A 12381-nucleotide genomic window follows, 5' to 3' on the forward strand; every position below is an offset into this window, starting at 1 on the left:
CCCCCACGGTGTGAAGGGCAGCCTACGTGTCTCCCATCATGCCTGAGTTCTGAGATGGCTGCTGGAGACCCAGAGGAGCATGGTCCCCCGGTGGCCTCTGGCTTCTAGAAGCTTCTCTGGATGCCACTCTTGGGGTTGAATGGTTGCTTTGGGGAGAGGCAACGCACCAGCTCCTGAATCAGAGCACAGGGAAGGATGTGATCTAGAAGGAGCTTTGGGACATGGAGAGACTCCCCCTCCCCACTGCCCCCCCAGGCAATTCTGGCTTCCCGAGAGATAGGGGCATTGGGGTTCTAGGCCAACCTGGATGAGAGGTCACGAGCCCATGCTAAGAAAACAGAAGAAAGCCGGGCATGGTGGGGCTGCCTGCCGTCCTGGCCTCAGGACTAGACTATGATCTAGACTGACTTACACAAAAAGTGTGAGGGGGGGGAGAGAGAAGGAGAGAGGGAGAGGGAGAGGGAGGGAGGGAGAGAGAGAGAGGGAGAGAGGAGAGAGGGAGAGAGAAGGAGAGGAGAGAGGGAGAGGGAGAGGGAGGGAGGGAGAGGAGGAGAGGGAGAGAGGGAAAAAGGGAAAGGGAAAGGGAGACAGACAGACTGAAAGAGATAGACAGAGACAGAGAGACAAAGAGACAGAGAGAGAAAGAGACAGATAGTCAGAGAGCCAGAGATAGAAAGATAGAGACAGAGACAGAGAGACAGAGACAGAGATACACAGAGAAGCAAGAGTAAGAGACAGAGAGACAGAGACAGAGAACCAGAAGAAGAAACAGAGAGACAGAGAACCAAGGTAGACCAAAAGAGACAGAGACAGACAAAGAGACAGAGAGACAGAGACAGAGACAGAGAGACAAATAGAGACAGAGACCGAGAGACAGGGATATAGAGACAGAGAGACAGAGACAGAGACAGACAGAGACAAAGAGACAGAGACAGAGACAAAGAGACAGAGACAGAGACAGAGGAGAGAGACAGACAGACTCAGGGAGCATTCACCTCGCTTGGGTTCCCCGAGGGGTACCCCCCACCCTCCTTTGACACCCCCCAAAGGTTGGCATGGATTTCCTGGCTTCGGGGCGGAGCCCAGGGGGAGCCGAGCCGAGCACCGCCATTGCTCTCCTGGGATGCTTTGCTCTCGGTTCAGCCATGCTTTCCTGGGAACTCAGGTTTTCTGGGTGGAACTGGCCTAGAGACCAAACACTTTTTGGGGGTGATTGGGGTTGGGGACGCATTCCTACCGCTCGGTGCTACAAGAGAAGATAACGTGTAGATGAAGGTTGACACTAAATGCACACACACGTGTGTGTGTGTGTGTGTGTGTGTGTGTGCGCGCACGTGTCAAGGTCCTGGGGTCAGGGAGAGGAACCCAGATTTGGTATACCTTGGGCTCCATTGTTCTCCCAAGAGCATCCTGTTCCTCCATTTATTTATTTATTGTTTTGGTTGCTCCTGGGGTTTGAACTCTGGGCCTGGGCGCTGTCCCTCAGCTCTTCAGCTCAAGGCTGGCGCTCTACCACTTGAGCCACAGCACCACTTCTAGTTTTCTGCGGATTCACTGGAGATCAGTCTCATGGGCTTTCCTGCCCAGGCTGGCTTCGAACTATGATCCTCTAGATCTCAGCCTCCCGAGTTGCTAGGATTACGGTCCTATGAATAAAGCATTAACTTTTTGGGGGGGACGTACTGACTTTTTTTTTCTCTTTCAGGAGACTTTGAAAATGGCCAGCGAGTGGGTCTGTCTGTGTATCTCGGGGAGTATTTTGACCTTCATTTGTTTGCCAATGGAACCATGAAGGAAGGAGAGCAAAAGTACGTCCAAAGCTGGGGGGTGGTGGTGCGCCAGACCTAGGACTTGACCTGAGCTTTTTCCTCTTAAGGTTGGCTCTCTACCACTTGAGCCACGCACAGCTCCCAACGCCCGGCTCTTCTTTTCGGTGGTTTCCTGGAGACAGGAGTCTGTTAGCCGGGACTGCAGGCGTGCGCTGCAGGGCGCCCGGCGGCCAAGCGCGATTCTCAGTGTGTCCTTGGTCCTCTCGCCCACAGTGTCTCTGTGCCGTACGCCTCCCACGGGCTGTATCTGGAAACGCAGGCGGGGTACTACAGGCTATCCAGCGAGACCTACGGCTTCGTGGCCCGGATGGACACGAGTGGCAATTTCCAGGTGCAGTTTTCAGACCGACTGTTCAACAAGACGTGCGGGCTGTGCGGCGACTTCAACGTCTTCGCTGAAGACGACTTCAGGACCCAAGAGGGTAGGATTCTGCTGTGGCCTTCCATAATCCTGAAAACCTCCTCATGGGGGCGGGAGGCGTGGCTCAGCTGGTAGAGCGCCTACCTTGAGCTGAAGGGTCCGATACTGAGTTCGAGTCCTGATCTCAGAAACACAAAAACCCAGCCCAGCCCCCCCCCAAACCTCCTCTTAAACCAACACCAGTATCACCAGCCCTCCTCCCCAGTGGGGCTTGCTTCCTCAGTTTACCTCTTCCAGCATCATCATACATTTTTTGGATCTCCTCACACTTGACTTGAGGTTCAACATGGAATTTCCCATAGTCACAGGGAATTCTGCGTGGTAGATGGCTGGTAGATTCTAGATGGTTTGAGAAGATTCTCCTGCATCTTCTGCCAAGCAAATGGGTGAAATCTGTGTGTGTGTGTGTGTGTGTGTGTGTGTGTGTGTGTGTGTGTGTGTGTGTGGTTCTGGGGTTTGAACTCAGAGCCTTGCCCTGTTTGGGTATTTACTAGTTGATGCTGGAGTTCTAGTTGGACTAATGCGTCATTTCTTCTGGAAACTTCTCTGGTCAGGCATCTTGACCTCCGACCCCTATGACTTTGCCAACTCCTGGGCCCTGAGCGGCGAAGAGCAGCGGTGTCCGCGCGCATCCCCTCCCAGCATGCTTTGCAACAGCTCTTCTGTGGAGATGCCAAAGGTGGGTGCAGCGGGGCTGGGCGCCATCTTGATTGTGTGTGGCTTGTGCTAAGAGGAAGCCGGTCATGGGCGCTCTCTCTCTCTCTGGGTTCATGCTCTCTTTCTAGGGGGACAAGGAATGGGTCCACTTGTGGGCTACTCTGGCTGATCTTTTCCTTTCTTTCTTTTTTCTTTTTGGTGGGATTTGAACTCAGGGCCCGGGCACCATCCCTGAGCTTTTGGGCTCAAGGCTAGCGCTCTACCCCTTGAGCTACACAGCGCCACTTCTAGCTTTTTGCTGGTTCACCGGAGATCAGAGTCTCACGGACTTTCCTTCCCAGGCTGGCCTTGAGCTACGATCCTCAGATCTCAGCCTCCTGAGTCGCTGGGATGACAGGCGGGAGCCACCGGTGCCTGGCTTTCTCCTCTTTTGGAAATACAACCTCTTACACACACACACACACACACACACACACACACACACAGCACTTCAACACAGGAAGGCTTCTTGATTAGCTGGTGACTCGTCTGGTATGTCTTTATGCTCACGGAACACCTTGAACTTCTGAACCTCGGAGCACGCAGTGTTTGGGCTGGGCTCAGGGCTCAGGAAAAGGTCTCGGGCTGGGGCCAAACCCAGGTGCTTATCTTGTTTGTGCAGAGAATTCCCAGCTCATAAACAAACCCGTCCCCAAAGCCTTCCCCCCTGTAGACATTCTAACCCTGATTCCACGCTGCTTGTTTCTCCATCTGGTCGACCAAGGGTTACCTGGTTCATGGCCCAGCACGCCTAGCGAGAGAGACTGAGCTCCAGCACCCAGAGGAGGTGGTTTGTGAGGAAGGGGAAGCTGCCTCTTGTCTTTTTTTTTTCTTCCTTTCTTTTCTTGTTTTTTTTTTTTTTTTCAGTTTGGAAGGTTTGTCCCTCCCGTTCCTCTCCGCCCTGGCTTTGGCCTGGTGCTCAGGGCTGGCTCAGGCCATTTACAATGGCTTTGGAAGTGTGGGCAAGGCGCATGCGTTCTGTGAGCCAGGAGTAGTGACTGCCAGGGGCCTTGGCGGAAATTAGAAAGACGTGTGTGTGTGTGTGTGTGCGTGCGTGCGTGTGTGTACGTTGTTCTTAAACCCACGAAGCTGCAGCGTTTGAACAACTAAGATGGTAATGGAGATGCTGGTGGCGGCGGTGATGATGATGAGGATGATGTTGGTAAGGATGAGGAGGAGGAGGATGTGTGTGCCCTGGTCACTTTCCAGTTGCGCTGTGTGTCTCCCCCAGTCCCCTCCCCCCCCACTGGAGCCCCAGCTTGGAGAGTGGAGTAAGGTGTGCCATGTGTCGGCCTTTGTGCACGTACACTTTGGGTATAAGTTCCAAGATGTCTTCTTGGTCGCCTCCTCTTCCTGGTGATAATGCATGTCATCTGCGAAGCAAAGCACGGCCTAGGGTTGGTGGGAGAGGGAGAGGTCTGACAGCTGCCTCCCAGTCAGGAGGCTTGGTGATGGAGGCCCGGTGACAGAGGCCCGGTGACGGAGGCCCGGTGATGGAGGCCCAGTGACGGAGGCCCCGTGATGGAGGCCCCAGTCTCTTTCTCCCTTGAACTATTGTGCACAGCAAGAAGGATTTAAAAACAATCCTTCCTTCCTTCCTTCCTTCCTTCCTTCCTTCCTTCCTTCCTTCCTTCCTTCCTTCCTTCTTTCCTTCCTTCCTTCCTTCCTTCTTCTATTTCCAAACATGCAGTTCTGTTGTGGGTGGAAATTTGCCTCCTCCCTCCAAGGCAGGGTGTGTGTGTGTGTGTGTGTGTGTGTGTGTGTAGGGGAAGCAATGGTGTCCTTGAAGGCCCATCTATGTAATCTCTCTTATTTATTTTTTGGCCAGCGCAGCCCGGCCCGCAGCATGAGTGTTTGACAAATGTGCTCTTTGTTGAGAGCAGGAAGGAGGGGCCTCACCGTGTGTGAGGGGAGGGGTGGACAGGGCAGAGGAGGGAGAGTAAGGGAAGGAGGGAGAGAGAAGCAGAGAGGTTTTGCTGGCTTCTGGAAATGCCTCCCCCCACTTTCCTCCTCTGTCTCCTGGGTGCATTGATGCCCTTACCGAGCACTGTCCAGGCAGTAGCTTAAGGAATCGAGTGTCCAGTTCTTAGAGTTCAGATGAGGCTCCAAGTGCACCTGCTCCGTCTCCCAGAGAGCGTCCCTGCGGTCAGGTAGAAGAAGAGAGGCCTGCTCTGTGCTCAGCCAATCAGACTGTGGCTGTCTGGGTCTCCACCAATCAGACTGTGGCCATCTAGGTACCGCCAATCAGACTGTGGCCGTCCAGGTCTCCGCCAATCAGACCGTGGCTGTCCAGGTCTCAGCCAATCAGACTGTGGCTGTCCAGGTCCTTGCCAATCAGACGGTGACAGTCTAGGTCTCAGCCAATCAGACCGTGGCTGTCCAGGTCCCCGCCAAGCAGATTGTGGCTGTCTAGGTCTCAGCCAATCATACTGTGGCTGTCCAGGTCCCCGCCAAGCAGATTGTGGCTGTCCAGGTCTCAGCCAATTAGATTGTGGCTGTCCAGGTCTCAGCCAATCAGACTGTGGCTGTCCAGGTCCTTGCCAATCAGACTGTGACAGTCTAGGTCTCAGCCAATCAGAGTGTGGCTGTCCATGTCCACGCCAATCACATTATGGCTGTCCAGGTCCCTGCCAATCACATTGTGTCCACCAATCACATTGTAGCTGTCCAGGCCCCTGCCAATCAGATTGTGGCCGTCCGTCCAGGTCTCCACTAATCTACATTGTGGCGGTCCAGGGCTTAGCCAATCACATTGTGGTGGTCCAGGGCTTAGCCAATCAGATTGTGGCTGTCCAGGGCTGAGGCTCCTTCATTGGCCGGGAGCCACTTGGCGGCCTCTCCGGGAGGTGGTTAAGGCGGCCTGGGTGAGTTGTTGGCAGTCTGCCTTCGCTGGTGCTGGCCTCGGTGATTTGGGGACTTTGGGAGCCTGCCTGGACTCCAAGTTGTCCTCGGTGAAGGATTCCCCCGCGTCTCCGGGGCTGAGTGGCAGGTCACCTCACTTTCCTCGGGGATGGAGTTGATGCCTGGCTTTGCAAACAAGCCCCAATGGGCTGGGGTATGCTCGGACTGAACTCACGGGTGTCGACTTCCCAGTTCACTGTCAGCTTTTCCAGCCTTGGGCCTTCGAACTTCTGCGGGAGTCGAGAGCCCCAAGCCTCAGGAAATACATAACTGATGTTAATTTTCAGAGAACTCACCTTAGACCATGCACGTTTTAGAAAAAAGGAAAATCCTCAAGTAGTGTGTGTGTGTGTGTAAGTGTGTCAGTACTTGGATTTGAACCCAGGACCTGGGGGCACCAGACTCCTGAGCTTTTTCCCATTCAAGGCTGCTGCTTGACCACTTAAGCCACAGCTCTGCTTCCTGGCTTGCTGGTGGCTCATTGGAAGGAAAAGTCTCCCCTGCCCGGTCTTGAATCATGATCCTCAGATCTCAGCCTCCTAAGATAGCTGGGCTTACAGGCGTGAGCACCGCGGCCCTGCTGGCCTTTACTTGGAAGAGTCAAATCCTTGGAACACCCTTGTTGGGAATCTTTCCAAGCATCTTGGGGACCCCAGTCCTACACCAGCCCCCCAATTCCCTGCTAGACACCCCCTCCCTCTTTCCTTTTGCATCCATTGGAAAGCTCAGGGCCAGTCCCCATCATCTTGAATACTGGGGCCACACAATCGGTTCACCCTGGATTTCTTGGGTTTGATTTGGAAGTTATTCCTCCCCACAAGAGCCCCCATTTCCTGTTTTTCCCTTCTCATCTCTGAATTTCGGTGTTGAGTGGCCAAACACAACCCATTCTTTCTGTCGCTTGCTGTAGACGTCCTTGTGTGTTCACCAGCCTTCCCCTCCCCCGTGGATTGTTCTACCTCTCCTTGGAGCCAGCCACCCTGACACCTGCTTTTTCTCTCAGGAAATCACCTGTCTGCAAAGCTAATATTTGCAGCACCGGTGTTGTGTTGGAATAACTGGAAAGTGTTTCCCTGGATGGCTTGGAGAGGTACTTGTAGGAGACAAAGCAATTCACCCCTCGGGGCCCTCATTTGGGGCTGTTTGTTCACAAAGGTGTAGTCAACACTTGTGATCATTTCTGCTCAGTGTGAGCTAGAAGAAGAACTTTCAGGCAGAGAGGGAGATCATTTCCATCCAGGGAACCTCATCCGATTCAGCGCTTTGGAGAATTGCTTCTCGGTTTGATTCGTATTGTTGGGTGATCGGGTCTTGAATCAACACTTACAGATCGGGTAGAATCTTAATACCTTCTGCTCAAACAACCAACAAAACCAAACCAGAATCAAACGAGCAACACCACTGCAAAAAACACACTCCACCCAGAAACCCAACAATATACAATATCTCTTGGGTTTCATGGTCAAAAATCTTTAACTGTGAGCCGGGTGCTGGTGGCTCCCGCCTGTCATCCCAGCTACTCAGGAGGCTGAGATCTGAGGATCGTGGTTCAAAGCCAGCCCAGGCAGGAAAGTCTGATCTCCAGTGAACCACCAGAAAACTGGGAGTGGTGCTGTGGCTCAAGTGATAGAGCGCCAGCCTTGAGCTGAAGAGCTGAGGGACAGCGCCCAGGCTCTGAGTTCAAGTCCCACGACCGACCAAAAAAAAAAAAGGAATCATTGTGATTCAGAATCTTGGATTGTGGGTGAGCAATTTATAAATAGACCCAACAACCTACTCACTCTGCATTCTGACCAGCGAGAAACTAGCCCCTATTGTCCAGCAAGGAATTCTTGAACCCACTTTTTAAAACCCAGCTCGGGCGCCTACCCCGGAGCTGCAAAGACCAGGCCCGGACGAACAATCTCCATCTTTATATATTAGACTCTCTCTTTGTTTATTCAGTGTCTACCCTTGGAATGTCCCTCTGCCCCCTCCCCCCCCCAGACTTTTCTCCTTACTCAGCTATTTGGCAACAAGTACTATCGCTGACATTGGGGACTCTGGCTGCCTTCGTCGTCTTCTTCTTCTTCTTCTTCTTCTTCTTCTCTTCTTCTTGTTTTCTTCTTCTTGTTCTTCTTCTCCCCCTCCTCCTCCTCTTCTTCTTCTTCTTGTTCTTCTTCTTCTCCTTCTCCTCCTCCTCCTCCTCTTCCTCCTCCTCCTCCTCCTCCTCTCCTGCTCTCCTCCTCCTCTTCTTCTTCTTCTTCTTCTTCTTCTTCTCCTTCTCCTCCTCCTCCTCCTCTTCCTCCTCCTCCTCCTCCTCCTCTCCTGCTGCTGCTGCTGCTCCTCCTCCTCCTCCTCTTTTCCTTCTCCTTCTCCTCCTTCTCCTTCTTCTTCTTCTCCTCCTCCTCCTCCTTCTCCTTTTCCTTCCTCCCCTCCCCCTCCTCCTCCCCCTTCTTTTCCTCTTCCTCTTCCTTCTCTTCCTCCCCCCACCCTCCTCTTCTCTCTTCCCTGTCTGCCCAGCTCTGGGGAGATGAACTTCATTTTGCTTCTTTTCTTCCAGGCCAGTCTCCTATCTCCAGGGAACGGGGCCTGGCCTTGGCTGATGAGCCTCAAATGGGATTAAGCCAGGCTACAATTGGCTCTGGGCACCGTCCCCTGGGTGCACGCACAGGCGTGTGCGTGCGTGTGTGACGTCATCGATGGGGGGAGCTGGATCTGGCACCGCAGACAGGAGATGAGGGGAGACAGAGGAGTTGATGTCTAGCCCTGGAGCCGGGAGAGGCTGGAGGGGCTCGTCAGCAGGCCCAGAGGCATCCCTGCAGGAGGGATTAGCAGACAGAAGAGAAGAATGGATGCCTTTGTGGGCACAGGCCTGCAGGCGTGTGCGTGTGTGTGTGTGTGTGTGTGTGTGTGTGTGTGTGTGTGTGTGTTTCCTAGTCCTCCTGCTTGAACTCAGGGCCTGGGCGCTGTCCCTGAGCTCTTTGTGCTCAAGGCTGGCTTTTTTCTGCATACGTGGTGCTGAGGAATCGAACCCAGGGCTTCACGCGTGCGAGGTGAGCGCTCTACCACTGAGCCACCCGCCCAGCCCACCGATGGCTTTCTTTTGGGGGTGGAGTGAGGCTTGAACCTGGGGCCAGGTCGTTTTCCCTTCGTCTTTTCACTCAGAGCTGGTGCTCTACCCCTTGAACCACGGCTCCATCTCTGACCTTTTCCCCTGATTAACTGGAGATAAGAGTCTTTGCAGATTGTCCCGGCAGGGCTGACCTCGCCCTGCGATCCTCCGATCTCGGCCTCCCGAGTGGTTGGGATGACAGGCGTGCGCCGCCCTCCCCTTGCTCCCCCTCCCCCTTGCTCCCCCCCCCCGCTGCAGGCCCTGGGCCCAGCTGAGCCCCCTCCTGCCCCCCAGGCCCCGTGGGAGCAGTGCCAGCTGCTCACGAGCTCCTCGGCCTTCGCACGCTGCCGCCCGTGGCTGGACCCCGAGCCCTTCGTGGCCCTGTGTGAGCAGACGCTGTGCGCGTGCTCGCGGGGCCCGGCGTGCGCGTGCCCCGCCCTGCTGGAGTACGCCCGCGCCTGTGCCCACCAGGGCCTGGTGCTGGACGGCTGGACGGAGCTCAGCGTCTGCCGTGAGTCACCACCGGCCACCCTGGCCTGGCCGGGATCACAGCGCCCACTGCGGCCACCCTCGGGCCCCACACTGCCCACCTGGCCCCAGGGGGTAGGTCCCCGGAGATCAGAGTCTCACGGACGCTCCCGCCCAGGCTGGCTTTGAACCGTGATCCCGAGTAGCTGGGATGCCAGGCGGGAGCCACGACGCCCGGCTGGGGACAGACCACCGCGGTGGGATCAGGGGGAAGGAGGGCGGTGTGGAACCCCATCTACTCCTGGCTGGTACCCCGAGGCCTCTCTCTCCAGTCTAGAGGAATTTGGGGTCACCCCGAGAAGCATAAGAACGGGTGATGGAGATGAAGGGGTGGCGTAGTGTGTCGAGAGTCTTGGTCAGGTTCTCCCCAGGGTGGGCAGAGCCTGGGGGGGGGGAGGCTGTCCCCCGGGGCCACGTGGACCAGTGGACAGAGGTGACCCCGAGAACAGAGCAGACAGTCGGGGGGGCAGCTAATAGGCTGTGGTGACCCCCCGCGGCCTGGAGAGATGCGGGGCCTGATGGGGGGGCACGGCCCTGATTTCCCTTCCAGGCCCGGCGTGCCCCGCGGGTATGGAGTACAAGGAGTGTGTGTCGCCGTGTGCCAGCACCTGCCACGGCCTGCCCGTGCGCGAGACGTGCCCCGAGACATGCGTGGACGGCTGCAGCTGCCCAGGTAAAGCTTCTGGGCATCCACCAGACCCCGGACCCCGGACCCTGGGCCCCAGAGTGTCCCGGGGCAGGGGCGAAGGAGACGAAGGCCACTGTGTGTGTGTGTGTGGGTCGTGGGGCTTGAACTCAGGGCCTGGGCGCTGTCCCTCAGCTCTTCTGCTCGAGGCTGGCGCTCTACCGCTTGAGCCATAGAGCCACTTCCGGTTTTCTGATGGTTCATGGGAGATCAGAGTCTCATGGCCTTTCCTGCCCGGGCTGGCTTTGAATCTCAATCCTCAGATCTCAGCCTCCTGAGTAGCTGGGATGACAGGCGTGCGCACCGGAGCCCAGCTTCAGAGGCCCTTTATTTAGGTCCCCCCCCCCTTAAAGTCTTTGTGTAGAAGAATCTGGATCAAGCGAGGATTTCTTGCTTGTTGCTTCCTTCCTTCCTTGTTTCCTTCCTTCCTCCTTTTCTTTTCCTTCCTTCCTTCTTTTCCTTTCCTTCCTTCCTTCTTTTCTTTATCTTCCTTCTTTCTTTTCCTTCCTTCCGTCCTTCTTTCCTTCCTTCCTTCCTCTCTTCCTCCCTCCCTCCTTCCCTTTCTTCCTTTTTTCCTTCTTCCCCCCCCCTCTGTCTCTCTCTCTCACCTTCTTTCTTTTTTTTGTTTAATTTAATTTTGTTTTATTTGTGAACATACTGTACAGAGGGGTTACAATTGCATGGGCAGGATAATGAGTACATTTCTTACCAAGCAACATTCTTTCTTTCTTTTGCCAGTTCTGGGGCTTGAACTCAGGGCCCAGGTGCTGAGCTTCTTTTTGCTCAAGGCTAGCGCTCTATCACTTGAGCCACAGCTCCACTTCTGACTTTCTTTTTGTAATTCATTGGAAATCAGAGTCTCATGGACTTTCCTGCCTGGTCTGACTTTGAACCATGATCCTCAGATCTCAGCCCGTTGAGTAGCTGGGATGCTAGGCATGAGCCACTGGCACTGGGGTACTTTGCCACTTGAACCACCCCTCCAGCTCTTTGGTTATTATTATTATTTTTTAGTTAGAGTCTTGCACTCTTGTGAGGAGCCAAGCTCAGACCACGGTCCTCCTGTTTATGACCTCCTGCATAGCGGGGACCATAGGCAGGTACCACCACCCCCAGCCTGTTTGTTGAAATGAGGATCTGTCCAACTTTGCTGGCCTTGGATGGTGATCCTCCTGATCTCCACCTTCCGAGTAGCTGGGATGACAGGTGTGAGCTACCACACCGGGCTGAACACAACTCTTGACTCAGTGTCTTCCTGTGGGCTTACCGAGCTGCCAGGCGGATGCTCTAAGTTGCTGCTTTCCAAGCTGACGCTCGGTTCACTAACATCCTCCCCTCTCGTTCGCGTGAAGGATACCTGTGCGTTGGACGAGTTCTTCGGGGTTCTGAGGCGGGGGCGGCCCGTGGGGAGTGTGCAGGGGGCGGATGCTGACACCTGTCTGTGCTCTCGTCTCCAGAGGGGCAGCTCCTGGACGAAGGCCGCTGCGTGCAGCCTGCCCAGTGCTCCTGTGTGCATGCCGGGAAGCGGCACCCACCGGGGTCCTCCGTCCCCCAGGACTGCAACACCTGGTAGTGTGCATTGTACCATGGGGTCCGCCCAGGGGCTTTGTGTGGGGGAAAGCCTGGGCTGATCTGGGCTGGGCTGGATTGGTTTGGTCTGAACTGGACTAGTCTGGTTTGGGCTGGACTGGTCTGGTCTGGGCTGGATTGGTTTGGTCTGAGCTGGACTGGTCTGGTCTGGGCTGGGCTGGACTGATCTGGACTGATCTGGTCTGGGCCTGGTCTGGGCTGGTTTGGACTGGTTTGGTCTGACTTGGGCCTGGTCTGGTCTGGTCTGGACTGGTCTGGTCTGGTCTGGGCCTGGTCTGGTCTGGTCTGGACTGGTCTGGTCTGGTCTGGTTTGGGCCTACTCTCTAGGCTGGTCTGGTCTGGGCCTGTTCTGGTCTGGACTGGACTGGACTGGTCTGTGGAAGTTGAGTAAGAGAGTTCTGGGATTACAATACAGATATGCACAGAACATAGGAAAGGGAAATATCCTTTATACACAAAGTCTCTAGCTGTCAAACTATGTTTTAATAAATGGTGCCAGTGGCTCCCGCCTGTCATCCCAGCTACTCAAGAGGCTGAGATCTGAGGATGGAGGTTCGAAGCAGGAAAGTCCATGAGACTCTTATCTCCAATGAACTACCAAAAAGCTGGAAATGGAGGTGTGGCTCAAGTGGTAGAG

The 12381-nt window shown here is 55.1% G+C and overlaps 1 protein-coding gene across 1 annotated transcript in view; it reads left to right on the forward strand.

Annotated features, from left to right (window-relative positions):
- The window catches only part of Vwf (von Willebrand factor), an 87460-nt gene that overhangs the window by 2763 nt on the left and 72316 nt on the right, over window positions 1-12381 (forward strand). Inside the window, exons 2-7 of the mRNA XM_013023596.1 lie at window positions 1694-1808; window positions 2043-2251; window positions 2805-2929; window positions 9236-9452; window positions 10020-10142; window positions 11612-11723. Of these exons, the coding sequence (XP_012879050.1) occupies window positions 1694-1808; window positions 2043-2251; window positions 2805-2929; window positions 9236-9452; window positions 10020-10142; window positions 11612-11723 (901 nt within the window). The remainder of the gene's footprint in view (window positions 1-1693; window positions 1809-2042; window positions 2252-2804; window positions 2930-9235; window positions 9453-10019; window positions 10143-11611; window positions 11724-12381) is intronic.

This window comes from Dipodomys ordii, unplaced genomic scaffold (assembly GCF_000151885.1).
Source record: "Dipodomys ordii isolate 6190 unplaced genomic scaffold, Dord_2.0 Scaffold69, whole genome shotgun sequence".
Classification (NCBI taxonomy): Eukaryota; Metazoa; Chordata; class Mammalia; order Rodentia; family Heteromyidae; genus Dipodomys; species Dipodomys ordii.